Source organism: Chionomys nivalis, chromosome 20, assembly GCF_950005125.1.
Source record: "Chionomys nivalis chromosome 20, mChiNiv1.1, whole genome shotgun sequence".
Classification (NCBI taxonomy): Eukaryota; Metazoa; Chordata; class Mammalia; order Rodentia; family Cricetidae; genus Chionomys; species Chionomys nivalis.
The window spans coordinates 47,176,660-47,197,555 of record NC_080105.1 but is presented as its reverse complement, the minus strand read 5'-3'; the positions used below and the strand labels follow the sequence as shown (position 1 = coordinate 47,197,555).

The 20,896-nt window shown below is 44.3% G+C and overlaps 1 protein-coding gene across 11 annotated transcripts; it reads right to left on the bottom strand.

Annotated features, from left to right (window-relative positions):
- Positions 1-467: 467 nt before the first annotated feature.
- Positions 468-19,586, bottom strand: Letm2 (leucine zipper and EF-hand containing transmembrane protein 2). Of its 11 annotated transcripts, none has more exons than XM_057752317.1 (11): positions 19,568-19,586; positions 18,448-18,839; positions 16,111-16,555; positions 14,799-14,942; positions 9,731-9,868; positions 9,043-9,243; positions 7,548-7,667; positions 3,788-3,901; positions 2,424-2,516; positions 1,847-1,918; positions 468-1,027 (listed from the first exon to the last, which is right to left on the bottom strand). In XM_057752317.1, exons 2-11 carry the CDS (start codon positions 18,492-18,494, stop codon positions 965-967), a joined length of 1,437 nt encoding a protein of 478 aa, XP_057608300.1. In that variant the 5' UTR covers positions 18,495-18,839; positions 19,568-19,586; the 3' UTR covers positions 468-964. The 11 variants fall into 11 exon arrangements, 10 of the variants coding, with proteins under 10 accessions (XP_057608300.1, XP_057608295.1, XP_057608298.1 ...); XM_057752312.1 differs by lacking the exon at positions 19,568-19,586 and adding an exon at positions 19,221-19,550; XM_057752315.1 differs by lacking the exon at positions 19,568-19,586 and adding an exon at positions 19,243-19,550.
- Positions 19,587-20,896: the final 1,310 nt, after the last annotated feature.

Here is a 20,896-nt window from a genome sequence, read left to right as displayed (position 1 = left end):
TCCTATGTAGCTTTGGCTGTCCTGGCACTCACTCTGGAGGCCAGGCTGGATGGACTTACAGAGATCCACCTGCCTCTGCTTCCCCAGTGCTGGGATTAAAGGTGTGTGGCACCACCGCCCGGCTAGCTCATCTTTTTCCTTCAGATTTATTTTTATGTGTATGAGTGTTTTGCTTCTGTATTTATGTGTGTGCATCATATACATGACTGGTACCTGTGGAATTCAGAAGAGGGTGCTGGATCCTGTGGAACTGGAGTTAGAAATGGCCGTAAGCCATCATGAGGGTGATGGGAATGGATCACCTGGTCTTAGCCACTGAGCCATGGCTCCAGCGCCACTGTTGTGTCTCACCTTCCTGGGAAGTATTATCCTACCTGGACCCTGGGTGCTTGCGCACTGTTCCGCTGGGGAGTCCCTCTGCAAAGGTTGGCCAGGTGCTCTAAAAAGTGGTTTTGGCAATCTCTATGTTCTGACTAGGGATTCCACCCCCAGGAGGCAGAGGAATCCAAGTTGCCAAGCTCCATTATGGAATACATTTCCTCTTAAAAGGTCTGAACCAACTGGGCTGTAATCCAGTTACTTGGGAAATGGGGGGGGGGGGGCTAAAAAGGAAAAGGGCAGGGCAAGGGATACAGTCCAGTGAGTGGTTACCTAGAAACCACAGGGCCCTGAGTTACTCCCTAGCACTGCCCCCCTCCCAGTGCACGCAAACAGGAAGCCATTCAGAAACATGTGGGAGTGGGCTTTATGCAAAGTCTGGTAGGCTGACAATTGCACAACAGAAAAAGCGTCTCTCAATGGCCTCGTGTCACTGCTCGCACATCTGGAATGGTCACGGGGCCTCCAACGACTTAATGGCTGATCCTTTATCTCACGCCAGACAGGCTTAGCTAGAATTCCTTCATGGATGTCACTGCTGAGGGAACAGTGGCTGGAGAGAGTGAGTCCCAGCTCCAAGGGGTCCTTAGGCTCCTTTTGAATCAGCCTTGCAGTTCTGTGAGGTCTTCTGGGCTTTGGCCTGGAGGATCTAGGTACAAAACAGGACTTTAACCACAGTAAATTCATCGGTATCCCATCCCCTTTCACCTTCTTAACCAAACTAATGGCCACAAGCCAGGCTCAGTGTGCGGATCATGCCTATAATCCGCCTCGAGGCGGGCAAGGTAGGAGAACTGACCCGAATTCCAGGAAAGCCTGAACTCTAGAGTGAGATTCCCTCACCCGCCTCCTCCCCCAGAGAACCGCAATTAGACGGTGGCCACAAAGTCATGTGTCGGTCGCTTTGGTAATAAAGGTGAAGACACAGCATGGGTCTTGGGACCCAGCTGCAGATTCAGACTGTCCTATAGGGGGCTGTCACAGTCTCCCCTCCACTGGGTGACCTTCCCGCTGTTCCCCCAAATTCCAATTTCCCCCAAACGGGAGAAGGGGGCACAGAAATTTCTTACTTACATGCATTTTGTTGGAACTTTAATTGTTTTCTTGCTAGTATTTCCTGACATCAGAAGCCTGTGACATCTCTATGACATGTGGTGACTATTTTATTTAGCACATTAAAAACAACAAACAAAAAAGCGTCTGCCTATATTGTGATTAGCTTCTAGACTTCACATGCTTAGGCCCTGCTCCACCGTTGCATTGGTGGGGGTTGTTTGTTTGGGGTTTTTTTTCCTCTCCTTTTGGACAACTGAGGTAAAAAAGTAGCAATTATGAGATGACTAGAGTTCAGCCTACAGCTTCCTGTTTGGATGACAGGAAGAACGTGCGATGTCTCATGGTTCTTATGGTTCTGGAGTCTCTGTGCTCTTACAGATAACTAGGGGAGAAGTTTCTCCGGATTACTTACTGCTTCTTTGGAAATGGCTGCTGATGTTATGTGTGGGGATGCTTCTGGGGGCCGTTGTGCAAATTCTTCATCCTTAAACATCAAAAATGATAAATCAGTGGTTTAATACAGCACACACGAGCATCCACCGTGAATACCGGGAACTCTTAACTACTTTATATTATGTAGCTTTTGAAAGGCAAAAAAACTAAAATTTATATGTAATTAAAATGCTGATTTAAAAAAGTACTTTTGGCAGTGCTGGGGATGGGGTCGTGGTTTCACGTTTCCCACAAGCTTTTACCAATGAGCTTCACGCCTGGTCCCGTATGAATTATTTTTAGAAACAGATTAAACAGCATAATAGATGTTCTTTATTCCCAAGTAGTATTGTATTGAATATGATGGTTTCTGTTTCATTAGGAGGATTAAAAACGCAGAGAATTGGCTAGGTGGGCATGTCTGTCATCTCAGCCCCTGGGAGGCTGAAGCAAAGGATCGGGAGTCTGACTCAGTCAGATCTTGTTTGGAGGAAAAGAAAATTAACATTGAAAAAAATTGTTTTTCAGCTTAATCAAGTAGAAAGAAAATAGCTAACCTTAGTTCCCTTTAGTTGAGGCGCAGGATCTACAACATTCTCTTGTGACTCAGGGGAAGTAGATGACGTCACGACAAGGTTTGACTTTGGGGCCTGGGGAAACATTACGTCAGTGTAAACTGTCCTGCACAGATCTCTTCTAAAGCAATATGTGCCTTGAAGCCATTTGCCTTCCTCTGTGTGTGTGTGTGCGTGCATGTGTGTATGCGCGTGCGCGTGCGTGTGTGTGTGTGTGCGCGTGCACGCGCGCGTGTGCGTGCACATACGTGAGTGTGTCAGAGACAGAGGCAGACAGGGTCTCACTGTGTAGATCTAGTCGACTTAGAACTCACCCTGCTGTGATTAAAGGTTTGTGACTGACTACAGCTTTCTCTGTTTTGTTGTTTTGAAATGCATCTCACTGTGAAGATTAGCTTGGAACTTACTATATAGACCAGGTTGGTCTTGAACTCAGAGATTCCTCTGCCTTTGCCTCCCAAGTGCTGGGATTACAGGCATGCTCTACCATGCCTGGTAGACTAAGCCTTTCTTTCTTTCTTTCTTTCTTTCTTTCTTTCTTTCTTTCTTTCTTTCTTTTTTTTTTTTTCAGTTCAAGCTCATTTCCCTTTACTAAACTAAGCCTTTCTTGACTTACCTGGAATATATTCCTGCAACAGTAAGTTAGTATTTGAATTTTGAGCATCCTATACACAAAACTTGCATACTATTTAGAACTAGGATTTAAAATACTTAGTTCTAGGCCAGCCAGGGCTACATAGTGAGACCCTGTCTTAAAAAAAAAAAAAAAAAGTAAGCTGGGCACTGGTGGCATATGCCTTTAGTCACAGCATTTGGGAGGCAGAGGCAGGCGGATCTCTGTGAGTTTGAGGTCAGTCTGGTCTACAAGAACTAGTTCCAGGATAGGCTCCAAAGCTACAGAGAAATCCTGTCTCGAAAAACAAACAAAATATAAGTAGTAGTGGTGTAGGCCTTTAATTCCAGCACTAGGGAGGCAGAGGCAAGTGGAGATCTCTGAGTTCAAGGCCAGCCTGGTCTTCAGAGTCAGTTCAAGGACAGCCAGGGCTACACAGAGAAACCCTGTCTCAAAAAAACCAAAACAAACGAAAAAACTACAAGTAAAAAAAAAAAAAAGACTAATGAGCTGAATGAACAGAGACAAAAAGTTAACATTCTAAACTCTTATTGACTTGAAAATTTATAGACAGTTAAACAAATGAAATAAATAGGAAAGAAAAGGAGAAGATACAGGGCTGTTAATGAAGAATACTAGATGTTCCTAAAGTCCTGCCTGCTCTGACCTGAAGACACTGGTCTCCGGAGAGGCCTGTGGGATGGCAATCCAGGTTCAGCATGAGTTCACTGACCTCTATATCTGGTGGCAGTTCAATAGGCTTTGGTTTCACATCTATCAGGTAGAAGGTACGTGACAGGAGCAAAAGAGAAGGGGGGACGTTCTCCTTCAGGTGGAGGTCCAGCCACTAGAGAATGGACGATAACAAGACACAGAGTCAGAGACTGTAGTAGCCAGAGAGGACCTATGGTCATCTGCTTCCCTCCCCGGACCTCTTCCCAAGCACACTGGTAACCTGTGGCCCAAGAATGAAAACACCAGCCTCCTGGCTTCTGTCCCGGGCAAGTACCTAGCAACTGCTGGTTACTTAAACTCTCCAGCCAATTCCCAATCCAAATCGCTACAGATCTTCTCTAAGGAAAAATTAGATGGTATCAAAGAAGACACCAGAAGCCAGGGAATCCTGTAATCTAGACTTGGGAGGCTGAGGCTGGAAGCTGAGTTCAAGGCCAGCCTGAGTTACCTAGTAGCCTATCTCAAAGTAATTAACAACCTGTTAACCAAAGAAATCAACATTAGAATGAAGGTTTTGAAGCATCAAATTGGCCAAGTTTTTTGTTTGCTGTTGTTCTTTATTTTATTTTTGCTATGCAGCCCAGGCCTCTCACTTGGGATGCTCTTGGCACAAGCCTCCTAAGTGCTGGGGTTATAGGCATGGGCCACTGGGGTGCAACTGTTTTGTAAAATCAACACACAACAGTGACACACATACTGTTTTGTACTTTGCTTTTTTTTTGTGTGTGTGTGTGTGTATGAGATGTGCAAGTGTGGGTCTGAGTGTGAAGGTCAGAGGACAACTTTTAGAAGGCATTTTGTCCTTCTGCTGTTGGTTCTGGAACCTGAACTCAGGTGTCAGGCTTCTGCCAGATGAGCCATCTTGTCAGCCTTTTCCATCCTTTGCTTCTTATCCCCACTGAAATACCTTAGGAAATACCTTGATTCTTGTCAGTTGATGCAGTAATGTCCCCTGAAATATTTAGACAGGTTTCCATTGTATGTAAATGTCATATTTTACTTGATAATTCTATTTACCTTTGGGATAATTCTATTAATTAAAAATGGTACTGCAAGGATGATGGTAGTAAATGCTTTTAATTTTAGCACTCAGGAAGTAGTAGATCTCTGCGCTCAAGGGCAACCTGGTCTATATAGTTCTAGACTAGCCAGTGTTACATAGTGAAATCCTGTCTCTAAACAAACAGAACAACATAGAGTGCGCACTGCTCCTGCAGAGTGTGTACTGCTCCTGCAGAGTGTGCACTGCTTCTGCAGAGTGTGCGCTGCTCCTGCAGAGTGTGTGCTGTTCCTGCAGACTGTGCACTGCTCCTGTAGAGTGTGAACTGCTCCTGCAGAGTGTAGACTGCTCCTGCAGAGTGTGTGCTGCTCCTGTAGTGTGTGCTGTTCCTGCAGTGTGAACTGCTCCTGCAGAGTGTGCACTGCTCCTGTAGAGTGTGAACTGCTCCTGCAGAGTGTACACTGCTCCTGCAGAGTGTGAACTGCTCCTGCAAAGTGCTTACTGCTCTTACAGAGAACCTCTGTTCAGTCCCCAGCACCCACACCAGGCGGCTCACAGCTGTCTCTAACTGCATGCAGCTCCAGGAGATCATCAGATGCTTCTGGTCTCTATGTGTCTGTTGTTCTCAGGACAGGGTCTCCTGCCCTCTACGGCTCAGGCTGGTCTTGAACTCTTGGTGATCCCCATACTTCAGCTTCCTGAATGCTAGCATTACAGGTATCATCTACCAAGCTAGGCAGTGTATGTGTTTTTAAATTTTGAAAGATGATGCAGTTTGTCTTCATGGAGTTTTTATTTTTCAACTAGCAGTGCAGAAGTGCCCTTCTATCCAAGTTCTAACAAAGTCTGGACTTTATTGATGTGAACTGACTACGTCTTTGTTACAAAATCATTCACATGTTTATCATTTTACATATCTTCTGTTTTCTTGAGACAAGGTCTTACTCTGAAGCTCAGGCTGTCCTAAAACTTACTGCACAGCCCAAGCTTCTCTCAACTAATGGCACTCCTTCTGCCTCAGCCTCCTGTGCGCTGGGATTACCCTCTGCAAATGTTCATCTTCCAGCTATAGCTAGCGTAATGTGTAAGAGGAGAATAGCTACCTGACATGCTTTCCAAGGGACAACACTGGCTCCTGTCCCCAAATAATCTTCACATGTCATGGTGGTTTTTACACTGGTAACACTGAGAACCCCACAGGAGCTGTTCCTTGGTTTTCAAGTGTGTTGCTGCTGTCAGAACCCAAGTGTGTTCTCTGATGGGTAGTACAGACATCTACTACCAAAGCCAACACTGTGTACTGACTTGGAGCACAAGAGGAAAAAGCCGTCAAAGTGGGCTCCTGGACAAGGTTTGGACCCTGCACAGGCTGACAATGATGGCCCTTTGTAGGGGTATTTCTGACAAGAAATTTGATGGAGGCAAATTCCAAGTCAGCCCCAACATCTCCCAGATATACACACCTCCAGTTATTCAAACATTAGTCTAGACCAGTGGTTTCCAACTTGTGGGTCATGACCCCCTTGGGGATTGAATAACTCTTTCACAGGGGTCACCTAAGGCCATGGGAAGACACATATCTACATTAAAATTCATAACAGTAGCAAAATTAGTTATGAAGTAGCAACCAAAGAATGTTATACTGGGGGCGGGGGCAGGCCTCACCACAACTGGAGGAACTGCAGCAAAGGATAGCAGCCTTAGAAAGGTTGAGAACCACTGGTCTAGATGCTTTATGAAGGGATTTTACAGATGGAATTGAGGTTCCAATCAGTCTACTCAGTCTACTCTTAGATGAGATCCAGGGGGGCTAGACCTGGAGGCCCAAAATGAGTGCAAGATTTGAAGCATGAGCGGGCCCGGCACATGGCAGGTTTTGCCGCTGGAAGAGGGGACCAAGAGGTGAATGCTACAGGTGACCTCTTGGCACCCAGAGTAGGTGGGCTGGCAGCCAGGGAGGAAACAAGAACTTCTTCCTGTCTACAGCTGCAGGGAACATGGCTCAGCCAACAAACTGAAAGCATGTGGGAGTGGATTATTCCCCAGAGACTCCAGAAGGCAATAGAGCCTGCACTTGTGACCCTTGGGTTGCTCTGTGATCATTTCTAACCATGGAGTTTGTAATAGCATTATAGAGAACTGTGTGGTTCCCTGTCCCTGTCCAAGGGGAAAACAAACTAACCTCTTTAGGGCATGTTTAACTGCTCCGTGAAATAAAGCCAGTTAGGTATGGTGGCTTAACTGTTTGGCCCTGAAATGGTTCTCCAAGTTCCATGTGCTCAAAGCCTGCTCACCAAACTATGGTGCTGCTTTTAAGGGGTGAGGCCTCACAGCCTGAATGGAACTGAAGAGTTCTGAAGGGAACTGGAGGACGTTGTCTCCTTTTCCTTTGCCTTTTTTTAAAAAACCAAACAACAATAACAAAACAGGGTCTCATTTCATAGCCTCTAACTCACAGAGACCTGCCTGCTGCTGTCTCCCAAGAGCTGGGATTAGAGGCATGATTGTCTTTCTCTGCCTCTTGACCACTGTAAAATGAACAGGGCGTCTCTGCTGTGCAGTTTTGTCAGGTAAACTGTGCTGGCAAAGAACCAGAGAAATGGGACCAAGCAACCGCTGGCTGAAAGCTTGGTAGCCGGGAGCCAACACAAATCTCATGCCTTCGGATGCATGTTGTCAAGGCAACGGACCGCTGGCTAATCCAGCCTGCAAAGCAGAAATCAGCACGTGAAGTGGGGAGGGCTGCCGTGCTGCTTGCCTCTGTGAGTTGCTGCCGCAGTTGCTCCTCCGTGAGGCCCAGTGATCGCATCCCTCGGGCCCGGCAGGCGGACTGGAGCTCTGACACACTCAGAGCCTTCACCCCTTCTGTGGCGATTATCTGTAAGACGTGGAAGAACAGTGTTAGATCTTTGGCTTTCAATTTTACTCAATGCCTATATTTCAGAAAAATCGACAGAAACCCTAAATCTGATGCTTTGGCCCTTTGCCCCCAACACTGACTGCTGCAGACCAGGAAGGAGTTGAGAGGCAAGGATAGTGCTGATGGGTAGCAATAAGATACTTCTATATCTGCCCCAACATTTTATCAGTAGAGTACTTCCTGTCTTGGTTTGGATTTTGACTGGTTGTAACATCTACTTTTCCTTTTTTTTTTCTTTTTAAAGATTTATTTATTATGTATATATACAATATTCTGCCTGTATGTATGCCTACAGGCCAGAAGAGGGCACCAGATCTCATTACAGATGTTTGTGAGCCACAGTGTGGTTGCTGGGAATTGAAGAGCAGTCCCTTGCCATCTTGCTCGAGCCATTTTTTTTTTTTTTTGGCTTTTCAAAACTGGGTTTCTCTGTGTAGTCCCCCATTCTGTAGACTAGGCTGGCCTCGAACTCACAGAGATCCGCCTGCCACTGCCTCCTGAGTGCTGGGATTAAAGGAGTGCACCACCACGGCCTGGCTCTATTCTGCCGTGAAAAGCTTTCGCACACCATTTGCCACGAGTCTCAGTGCTGTCTCCCTGTCACCAACCCAGGATGACCTGAGTCCTCTGGTCCACATGTGACCCAAAACTACAGTTCTTCTGGGACCAGTACTGTTTACACCAGAGTTCTGAAAGCAACACAAAAGTCTAATAGGGCAACGTGCTTGTGTCTTCTCTGTTTTGGGAAACCTGCTCCCAGCAGACTAAGACAGCAGCTGATTTTGATTCAACAAACATTCTTTCCACGTTTTAAAGGAGCCTAATTAGGAGTTATACTCCAAATGGTGCCTGCTGCAAGCTGGCTTGCCTTGGTTTTCCTCCTACCATTGTGCTCTGCCACCTTGTTGTTTTAACCAGACTAACTCACCCAGCAGAATATTAACTTTGGCACCAGTTCCTGTGCAGGAGAATAGAGGGGTGTGTGTGTGTGTGTGTGTGTCTGTGTGTGCGTGTGTGTGTGAGAGAGAGAGGGCAGAATGCTGCCAAGAAACCAGAGCTGATATTTCCTTCCCAGCGGGTGCTAACTACTTTAGATTAGTCCCAGCTAATACATCCAGATTACTGGCTGCCGACGACAGCCTTTTCTGGAAGACAGACCCTGATACAACAAACATTGAAATGAGTAGTGGAACTGGAACTTGTCATAGCGATGGCTTTTTAAAACATTCATTCTGCCAGAATGCCTCTATGACAGACCCAACAGAAAACAGCGCATTTCACAAAGGTACCCCCAGATGCCTCCGGACCCCCATTGCTGGGCTGAGGCTCTTACTTCGTCATCTGCTTTTATAGACTTCAGTGTCATCAGGAGCTGGAAGCGGAGCAAATTGTTCGTTCCAAAGGCCTGCAGCTCCAGCAGCTTACACAGGGCAACCAGCTGGGGTCGATCCAAGTGTTCCAGGGCTAACTGGTCCTCGAAGAGTTTAGAGAAGCGAACTATCTCCTTAGTGCTGGGCTTGTGGCCTGTCTGGACCTGGGCAATGGGACAAAGGGCAATTAAAAGGTGTTTCCTATTTTACATAAACCTCCTAGTAGACTATTTGAGGGAGATGGCAAAGCAGTTAGAGACTTTATGTATTGTATGGGTTCACTGGAAATAAAAATAAATGTCTAGTGGGGAACTGTGGCTCAGTGGGAACCCGGCACCTGGCGTGCGTGCATGCCAGGTTCAATGCCTAGTCTAACCCCACTCCCCCAACAAAGCTCTTCTTAGAATCAAACACAGAAAAATCTTGAGTATTTCTAAAGTTTATACTGATTTTTCTTTCCATGGTGATCACTTTAAGGTGGCCTTTGCTGCTGCTGTTTTGCAAACTACTCTAAGTGTTTAAAATGTTGTATATTTATAATTTAGATATGTGTCCTTTCAAAGACTCTGAACACTCTCGATGATCCATGATGACATGCTTCTTCTGTAACTCCAGCCCAGAGGTCGCTGGCCTGCTGCGAGCCCCTGACACCTGTTTTACATAGGAGAAAAGCTGGGAAGAGGCGTCTCCCAACTTGGCTCGGTTTCTCTTCGCCATTTCTGTCATTGTCTCTTGAAGGAATTTTGCTATTTCCAATTTTGCGGCCATCTTTTTTCTTTGTTTTTCTTCCTTAAGAGAAGAGGGAAAAGTTAATCACAAGTGCAGGTTGGTAGTGATGAGAGACATGACCTCCCCCCGCTACTGGGCACCCCCACCACACACGCCACAGTGACACTATTAGCAGCCCCGGTTAAGTTCGTAAGAACCCAACCACTGTAAAGGGGCTTCCACTTAACCCGTCTCCTTAATCTTGCATTTAATTCTCATTAAAACAATGATAAGGCCGGGCGGTGGTGGCGCACGCCTTTAATCCCAGCACTTGGGAGGCAGAGGCAGGCGGATCTCTGTGAGTTCGAGACCAGCCTGGTCTACAAGAGCTAGTTCCAGGACAGGCTCCAAAGCCACAGAGAAACCCTGTCTCGAAAAACCAAAAAAAAAAAAAAAAAAAAAAAAAAAAAAAAAAAAAAAAAACAATGATAATACGTCCCAATGAAAGGCTCTCTTATTAGATAAGTCACTACCTCCTAACCTCATCTAGGCTGCTACTTAAGCCAAACTCTGGTAGATAGCTCCAGATTTTGCTCTACAAGGAAACTAACTCAATGCTAATCATCTTTACAGTTTAAATAGAAAATATGCAATTATAATACAGTGTACTGTGTGCTGTAATAGATTTGAAAAAAAAGCACCATACAGAAGAGAATTAAATATACATTTTTGTTGTTGTTGTTGTTTGTTTGAGACCAGGTCTCTATAGATCCCTGCCTGTCCCAGAACTCACTATGTAGACCAGGCTGGCCTCAAACACATAAAAATCCACCTGCCTCGGCTACCTGAGTGCTGAAATTAAAGGTGTGCACCACCATGCCTGCTTTAACGTACATGTTTTAAAAAAAAATTATTTATTTATTATGTATATAGTGTTCTGCCTGTATGTCAGGCCAGACTCATTACAGATGATTGTGAGCCACCATATGGTTGCTGGAAATTGAACTCAGGACCTCTGGAAGAGCAGCCACCTCTCCAGCTCCTTAATGTACATTCTTTAGACACTGTTGCCTAGTAGTTGCAAATCCTCATTCGTCATCAGAAATACAGTGGTTATTTTTGAAATAACCATGGTCAAAATGCTGGGCACAGGGGAGACAGAAGCGGGTATAGTTAAGTCACTTATTCAAGAACATTATCATTAGAATGCTGGGGGTTGTTTCTAGATCCTGATTATTTTAAATGTAAGTAAATTAAGGCCTGCAGTTCTTGCAGCTTGCAAAAGGGCATCCAGCTAGAGTTTAAGTAAATTAAACCATCTTCGGGCAGTTACACATTATAGTTTGATTTTCCACTTTAATCGCAAATTAAAGTCTAGGGGCATAGCTCAGTGGTAGAATGCTTGTACGAGGCCCTGAAGTCTATTCCTAATATCACTAAAAGAAAAAAAACAAAGGAGCCAAATGTGGTGGCACACACCTTTAATCCCAGCACTCAGGAGCCAGAGGCAGGCGGATCTCTGTGAGTTTAAGGTCAGTTTGTTCTATATAAGGAGTTCCAGGCTAGCCAGGGCTGCATGGAGATGACCCTGTCTCAAACAAAACAAAACAAAACAAAACACAAGCACAAAAAACCGAACTTTATCTCAGATCTATCTTCCAGTCTCTATTCTTATTGTCGGCCTCATGATTTCAGTTCTGCTTATTTCCTTCTCCTGGCTCTGTCCCGTTCAGTTCTTCTGCCGGCAAAATTACTTTCCTAAAATATAGAGAGCTAATCATGTTGCCCATTACTACTTCAAGTTCTAGCTTCTCTTCACCACAGTCAAAGGCAAAGTTCAAATTCCTGAGCGTGGGCGATGCTTTCCAGCCTGACATTCCTTTTGTCCGTCTCCCGCTACTGAATCCTTGTCCAGCCTTCTCCCAGACTTACAGATCGTGGTAAACTTTCACCCTTTCTCTGAACCTCAGCTCCAAAATTCCTTCCATGAAACATTTTCTTGTTTTTTACACAGCATTTTCCAGTCTTACGGATGGACAGATTTATTGTCCCCTAGGAGCGCTTTATGACACTGTCTAGTAGAGACACAGTGGCGGGGTGGGGGGAACGGATGGACGGACAGATGGATGGACTTCTTTTCCAGCCCAACCCCTTTGCAGTCACTAAGACACCTTCCCTAGTTTACACCTCACACGTACTGAGGATAAACCACTCCTAGGCTCACTAAATAAGTAACAGTAGATGTTTGTCTTCTTTATTATTTAAAATAAACCTTTAAAGATATTTATTATTATCTTATGGTTATTTTGCCTGCATGTATGTATGTCTGTCCACAGAGGCAGAAAGCATTGGATCCCCTGGAACTGGAGTTACGGATGGTTGTGAGCCACCATGTGGGTGCTGGGAATTGAACCTGGGCCTCTGCAAGAGCAGCCAGTGCTCTTAAACTCTGAGCTATCTCTTCAGCTCCTTTATTATTTTTTATTTTTTGGAACTCAATATGTAAACCAGGTTGACACTGAACTTACAGCTCCCTTCCTTCCTTTTTTTCTCCATCTCTTTCTCCTTTCTCTCTCTCTCTCTTTCTAGCAGTTTAAGTAAAAACAGAGTGTAATGTTGCACACCTTTAATCCCAGCACTTGGGAGGCAGAGGCAAGAGGATCTCTGTGAATTTACAGGCAGCCTGGTCTACAGAGTTCCAGGACAGTCAGAGCTACATAGTGAGACCCTGTCTCAAAAATACCCAAAACAAACAAATTAATAAAATATAGTAGAGATAGAACATTCAAAAAACAGTAATAGGAAAATTAAATATTTACATATAAAAATCCTGATACTGATATTACACACTTTCATAATATCAAATTTTCATAATAAAACAGACTGGATTGTACAAGCAAAGACAAAATACAAAACTATAACAATCCTAGAAAAAAAAGTAGTAGAAAAGTTTAACTTGGGGCTGATGAAATGGCTCAGGAGTTAAAAGCACTGACTTCCAGAGGACCCGGGTTCAGTTCCTAGCACCTGCATTACCCTCTGTAACTCCAGTTCCAGGAGGTCCAATGCCCTCTTCTGGCCTCCTCAATCAAGCACGTGATGCACAGACATACATGCAGACCAAACACCTATACACATACAATCTAAGTGACCTTGGGTTTGTGAACCAGCTGCCAGCTATAGCTCCAAAGGCATGGCCATTTAGAGTGAACCACATTTCCCTATCACTGGCAAAGACCTGGGATCCATTTACAGCAATGGAAAGGGAAAAAATGCTATAGGAGAAAATATTTACAAAGTATATATTTGATAAAGGACTTGTATATAATACACAGAGAACTCAAAACAATAGAAACAAAATACCCAATTACAAAGTGGGAGAAAAGGAACTTTGGAGATGGCTCAGTGGGTAAAGTGCTTGCTCACTCAGGCATGGGGACCAGAGTTCCACTTGCCTGTAGTCCTGCTCTATGGGACACAGGAGCAAACTAGCCAGCTATACTAGCCAAATCAGTGAGCTGTGGGCTTTAAGTGAGAGACACAAAGTCTCAGAGCTGATTATCTATGTATCTATCTGTCTGTCTATCTAATCTATAGATATCAGAACTCTATATAAAGTGCCTATCCACACCACACACACACACACCAATGGCGGGCAAAATAAACATACATTCCCTCAACCAGGTGGTAGTGGCGCACTCAGGAAGGCAGAGACAGGTGGATCTCTGTGAGTTTGAGGAGGCTGACCTGAGAAATACAGAGAAACCTTGTCTCGAAAAGCCAAACCAAACCAAACCAAAAAAAAAAAAAAAAACAAAAAAAAAACCAAAAAAACATACATCCCCTCAAAGAAGTTTTAGCAATGGCAAAGCGGCTATCTGCTACACACCTATTAGAATGGTTAATATCCAAAGTACAGTGTCAAATGCTGGCGAAGACAGGAAACGGCATGCTTGGGTGGAAGGCAGAATGCATGGCTGCTCTGGAAAACCGTTCAGCAATTTTTACAACGCTAGATACAGTGTTACTGTGTGCAATCACTCTTGCTCAAGTTAAAAAAAAACAAACCCTGAACACAAATATTCATAGCTTTTTTTTTTTTTTTTTTTTTTTTTTTTTGGTTTTTCGAGACAAGGTTTCTCTGTGGTTTTGGAGCCTGTCCTGGAACTAGCTCTTGTAGACCAGGCTGGTCTCGAACTCACAGAGATCCGCCTGCCTCTGCCTCCCGATTGCTGGGATTAAAGGCGTGCGCCACCACTGCCTGGCTATTCATAGCATTTTTACTTATACCTGCCCAAATTAGAACCAATCAATTTCCAAAAGATGAATGGATTTAAAAAGCACTTGCACATTCATAAATAGAATTAAAGTATTTTCATACTTCATTATTAACTTTTTATGCATTGGATTTCCAAATATGGAGTTATAGGAAATTGTGAGATGCTACATGGTGCTGAGAACGGAAACAGGTTCCTCTGCCAAGAGCAGAAAGTGCTCTTAACCACTGAGCCATCTTTAGTCCCTTGTGCAAGAACTGTAAATGCATACTGCTAAGTGGAAGAATCCAGTCTGGAAAGGCTGTACAGTGTGTGATTCAAATGACGTGGCATTCTGGAAAAGGCAAAACTGTAGAGTGAAAACATCTGCAGTTGCCAGACTCAGAGAAACACAGTAGGTACAAACAGGTAGGGGACTCTGTGAGTTTCAGAATGGCGAGGCTACTCCTCACGACACTGTGACGGTGGGCAGGCCAGTGCTATGGAGCTGACAGAGCTGCATACCACAATGCGTGAGCCCCAGTGTCAAGCATGGGCTTTCGTTAATAACAGCGTATGATGTATTAACATCAGTTACTCAGTTATAACGTGTGCCACACCGACACAGCCCATGGGAAACGGGTGTGGTCCATGGCAAATCTGTACTTTCTGTCCGTTTTATTGGAAACCTACAAAACTGCTCTAAAAACTAAAGTCTATTCATTTTTTAAAAAAGGTTTTAAAATCCTGTATACCTTTTTGGATTCACTTTCAAAAGTTGATGGCAACATGTCTGGGAAGAGCTTCAGAAACACTGGTATCAAGAATTCCATAAAAGGTACAATTATGAACACCATAAATGGAACCAAGCGGAAGACATCAGCGCAAGTTCTCAAAAGCTAAAGAGACAAATGCATGAGCAATATTACACATCCAGGACATGCCCAAACCAAGCAAGAACATCCAGCAGAACACAGCCTGCCTTGGTATTCAAAGTGCGTAAAAAACTAAGGTTTTCTACAGCTGGAAAGGTCAAGTCTTTCCTTCAATGGAGCTCTGAAGTAGCGTTTATGGGCTACCCTTGGAGAACCTATGACAATCAATATGCATTAGTGGCATCTCTTAAGGGGGTCCACATTTTGATAACACAGTATTAGTTAAAATTTTTCCTTTTTGAGAGGAGGGGTTTACTATGCTGCCCAGGCCGATCTTAGACTCCTGGACTCAACTGATCCTCCCCATCAGTGTTCCCAGTACCCAAGATTAATAGAATATTCCAATGCACTTGGCTTTAAAATTGGTTTTTAAAATGCATATATATATATGTGTGTGTGTATATATATATTTAATATATTAACAACATTAATATTAGGTTAGGATTAGGTTGTCTTACGAGACAGGGTTTCTCTATGTAGCCCTGTCCTGGAACTCATCCTCCTGCCTCTGCCTCCAATGTGCTGGGATTAAAGGTGTGCGCCACCACAGCCTGGCTTATATTTCTAATATACAAACATTTCAAGCCTCTCAAGTCCTTGAAGAGTTAAAAAACACACACACAAAGAATTAGCTGAAGAGATGGCTCAGCAGGTAAGAGCACTTGCTGTTCTTCCAGAGGACACGAGTTCGGTTCCCAGCATCCATGTCAGGTGGTTCACCATTGCTCCGGGGGAGCAGATGCCTGTGGCTTCTGCAAACACCTGTACTTGCATGCACATGCCCACAAGCTGGCACACACTTGTACACACCTTAAAATAATAAAAATGGAATCCGAAAAATCTCACAACTCTGTAGGCAGATATTCTAGCCAGTTGAAGACAAGGTAAGATGAGATGGAAACAAGCTCTCTGGGGCTGAGAGTGCCTGCTCAGATTCTCAAGGAGGAACCCTGGCATGGCACGAAGCTTTGGTTTCTGATCAGTAGCTATAATTTCCACCTTAGGGTGGGGAGCACTCTGCATCAAACCCAGGGCTTCGAGTATCATCAGGAAGTTACCTAAAGATTTTTATGGTGAAGTTTTACTTCGTTTTAATTTTACGTTTTCCATTTCAAATAGGATTCTTGCCTACCCTTCGCCTCTCTCGTCTCGATAGCGCCTGTCCATGCAGTAGCCTCCAAACTATTCTGGCAGCAACTTTGGTGTCGATCCAAAGTAAGTAGAATCCATTGTAATAATATTTGAGTTCGTGCATGATATTTTGTCTAAAGGACAAAATTTTTTGCCTTTCTTCTGCAGTCTCTGTCTCTACTTCTCTGGGAGGCTGAGGACTCGCTGGCTTAGGTTTTACTGGGGTTTGCTCCGGCTGAGGTTTACCAGGGATATTCTGTAGCCAGCACGTTGTGTGTAGTTTTTGTGTGAGTCTAGCTCGTAAAGGGTGGACTTGAGTGCTTGGTAGACTGGGACAGGAGTACTTCCTGCTTCCATAGGTCGTCCGAAAATGAGAATCTGGCAAGTGGAGAAACGCAAGTGATAGGGAATGGGAGCAGGAAGGATAGACAAAATGGCTGGGCAATCTGGAAAAGAGAACAGTATTCTTTCAGTGAGATGTATCATTACAAACAAAAAACAATAAGCCTGTACCCAACTGATGTTTGTTAATGATCGGAATATAATTTTATGTGTGTGTGTGTGTACTTGCGTGTTCCTGGGCATTAACCTAGGACCTTACACTTCCTAAGAATGTACTGTATCATTGAGCTCCAACCCCTACTCCTCAGCCAGAGATACAACTTTGGTTCTTTTTTTGTTTGCTTGTTTTTAGTTTTTTCGAGACAGGGTTTCTCTGTGTAGCTTTTGAGCCTGTGCTCGAACTTGCTCTGTGGACCAGGCTGGTCCTAAACTCATAGAGATCTGCCTGCCTCTGCCTTCCAAGTGCTGGGTTAAAGGTGTGTGTCACTAAGAAGACAGTGCTAGCAACCAAAAGTAGTTCACCTATGCTAGGCCAAGTGTTCAACCACTGAGCTGTACCTCAACCCATACAACTTCTTAATCAGCTTAACTGTGCTCAATTATTAAACATATCCTTAGAAAAAATATTAATAGAATGGTAATTTGCTATAGAAAGTTAGAAATTCTGTAACTATTATTTTAAATATCTAGGGGCCAGTGAGATAGCCCAATGGTGTCAAACCCTGGTTAGCTGGAAGAATAGAACTGACTCCTACAAGTAGTCCTGTGATCACCAAAAGGGTGTCAGGGGTATGTTCTCCCCAGGAATTAAATAACAAAAAACTTAAAACATCTTATTTGAAAATAAAATCTATTCGAAAACATATTTCTGCCAGGGATGATGTTTGATAGTACTGTCTCTATCTACTCTCATAAAGCAGATGATTTGACTTTGGTATTAGCTACTTTAGTGATAACAAAGAATGTTTTAATGAAGTAACTTCATAGTCCCTGTGAGGACTAGCCAATTATGTAACATTGCTTTGCCCATGTGTCTGTGGACTCCTTCAAAGTGATGAAACATAAATTCCCTAAAATCCCTCAAGAGCACATAAAAGTAGGAATTAGAACTGAGCATCCCAACCAATACTGAAGTTAAACTGGAACATAGGATCTTAAGAACAAAACACATCCAAATTAAGCTACAGGCATCTAGCCAGTCATAGAGTGCTGCGTCCCTTTAATCCCAGCACGGGAGAGACAGAAGCAGGTGGATCTCTGTGAGTTCGAGGCCACCCTGGTCTACAGAGTGAGTTCCAGGACAGCCAGAGCTACAAAGTGAGATCCTGTCTTGCAAAACAACAACAACAGAAAAAAAAAAAAAAAAAAAAAAAAGGAAAGAAAGCTATTGACAAAGGGTTGGTTTTGTTTTTGGCTAAAAGATGTCTTTTTCCCATTCTTTAATCAAATGTTTTGAAACATAACAATAAATATACTCTTTAAATGGCCAAAAGGGAAAATACACAATAAATGCAGCACATGGGGAGTTTTCGCAGTATTCTGAACACGTATGTGACAAGAGACAAGAGCCCTGGCCTGAGCCTCTTCATGAGCCGTTTTCCTCCTATAACTGAGGTCCTCATGTAATATTCCATAACAGAAATGCCACTCTAAACTATTGCATCGATTTTCCTTCTGTAACACATCTACAGAATTGCTTTAAAGCAGTTTAAATTTAACTATGAGCTCCCTAAGGATGTATTTAAAATTCAGCGAGGTTTTGTGAACTCTGCCAAACCTTTTGCTGGTTTCTTTTCTCTTTTTTTGAGACAGGGTCTCAATATATAGTCCTGGCTGGCCTCAAACTCACAGAGATCAGCCTGCCTCTGCTTCCTGAGTGCTGGGATTAAAGGTGTGCGTCACCACATCTGGCCAGAAGCCAACCCTTTTACACACATTATTTTCCATAGAGATGCATGAATTCATATACATATCTGTGGGAAATGCTGAACCTTACCTTGTCCACAACATAGCTAAGAATGAATTATAACTGTAGATGGCCATATTTATTTTTTGTTTTAACTAGCCAATAAAGAGACCTAGGCAAAAGAAGTGAATAATTTAGTATTTTAAAAAGGCATCAATTAAAAAGCAGAATTCAGTTTTGTTAAACTAATGCAAGTGGAAATTTGAGCATTCAAAGTGCAAAAGTTCCTTCAAGCTCATGGAAACAGTCACGGTAGTAGCTCTGCATGTGAAAACAATACATTTGCGATCCCAAAACACAGAAAAGGGTTGGTTCTAAGAAGGTGCTCGCGAAGACGACATGGCCTCCAAAGGCTTTTTTATTTCTGGTCAATAGTGTCTAGTTATCTGTTGCGACGGTTAAAAGGAGAAAGACATCTTTATCTGTAACCAGAAAATACAAGCAGAGAGTAAACATCCTGCATTCATTTTCGGTCTGTTTCCCACACTGTTTGGCCAAGCTACAGTCAACCCTAAAGTCTAAAAAGTATTCACCCATGTCATGCGAGGTTACACATCATTAGAGATAGGTACCATTGCACATGGTACCTCTAATGGTTCAAATGCAGATGAAAACGGATCCCATCCAAGTGTTAATGAATCCCAGGATTCAGTACCTGTAACTAAAACCGTTCTCCACCCTGAACCGCTTTTTAGCTACTGGCAGCAACTCTGCTCTCTCGCAATCATGCCCAGAGGAGGTTGCCCCTCTAACTCTCCCCCTCCCCTCCCCCGATCCCATGGAGACCTCAACCCCGAGGCTACCATCGCGAACCCGGCTCAGCACCTCGGAAACCAGCCCCACCGCGGTTAGCGCTCCTCCGGAGCAGTCGGCCCGGCGTTTCGGGGAGCCCCAAGCCCAGCGCTACAGGGATCTCTGCACCCCGCGCTCGCCGCACCAGTGCAAAAGGCGCCCTCAGCTCTCGGCCGGCGGCCTCAGAGGATGTGGGGCGGACTGTTGTGGGTTTGGGGATTGCTGGAGTGGGGTTAGGTACACGAAAGGGGCGAATGTCAGCTGGGCGCCAAATCTGACGGGCCGGGTGGGGGGCTGAGGGATGATGTGGGAGGGAGCGCAAGCTGCCTGCGGGATGATGGGGGCCCCCAAACCCTACCTTCCCAATTCCTCCCCGCCCCCAAGCTAGAGGAGCCGGAAGCCTAGTCTCCATGGTCCCGCCTCCTGCGCCTCGCCCTGTGACGTCACTCCGAGTGACGCTACAACCATCCAATGAGCTCTCAAATTCTGGGAACGGCTCGCGTCCTTCACGGTAGCTGCGCGAAAGGCAGCTAGGTAGGTCCCCGAGAGAGCCCGTGAAGTGAATTGTAGGTTGGACTTAGTTTAGGGGACGTCTGTACTACAGGGGTCAAAACTGCGTTAGTAACGTCTGATAGTCAACTTGATAACCCATCTCGGAGTCACTAATGACATCGCTTCGATGGTTTTTTCCTCTGTCCCTCTGTCCACTCAAACTCTGAAACTGCCTAGAGGTCTCTGGTTGGCGGAGGAGGTTGTGAGGTCCCGGTAGCAGAAGGGACAGCCTTGGGAAGGGAAACATCTTTCTTCTGCAGGGTCGAAGGTTGGAAGGCTGCTGAAATCATCATATGGAATTTGAATTTCACTAAAGAAATTGGTTTCTTAATGTTGTCGCTTATTACTGGTTTGTGTAGAAATCTCAACATTTAAAATATATTCTAAAGTAGCTGTTAAATAAGGTAAGCATTGCAGGTTTGGGGAGACTTTAGTTTCTGCGGGGGGGGGGGTGACTCAGCCACCTTTGGAAAGTGAACGTTCTGAAAGTTTTCGTGTTCCCATTTGTTCAGCTTTTATTTTTTTCATATTTCTTTATTTATTTTTCAGAATCTTATGTAGCAGAGGCCAGTCTGGAACTTAATAGATAGCAGAAACTGGTCTTGAGCCCCTGAAATGTCTGCCTGCCTTCTGAGTGCTTGGATTACAATTATGCACCACTACAACCGACTTGGGCTTTTAAATTTTTGTTTAATTTTTTTTTTTTTTTTTTGAGACAGGGTTTCTCTGTACCTTTGAAGCCTGCCCTGGAATTCTGTGGACAGGCTAGCCTCAAACTCACAGGGATCCGCCTGTCTCTGCCTCCTGAGTGCTGGGGTTAAAGGCATGCGCCACCACCACCAGGCTTTGTTTAAGGTTTTTGAGACAGACTTCACTATGTAGTTCTGGCAGAACGGAACATGTTGTGTATATTTACCTCCCGACTGCTTGCATTTAAAGATGTATACCACCATGCCTGGCTCAAATTTTTCTCAACCTTTCTCTCTCTGACAAATCTGGTCAAATTATGGGCTGAACAAAATAGAATAGTTTCTGAGGGCCAGATGCGGTAGCACAGCCTTTTATCCCAGTACATGAGAGGCAGACGGGCGGATCTCTGTGAGTTCGAGGTCAGCATGATCTACAAAGTGAGTTC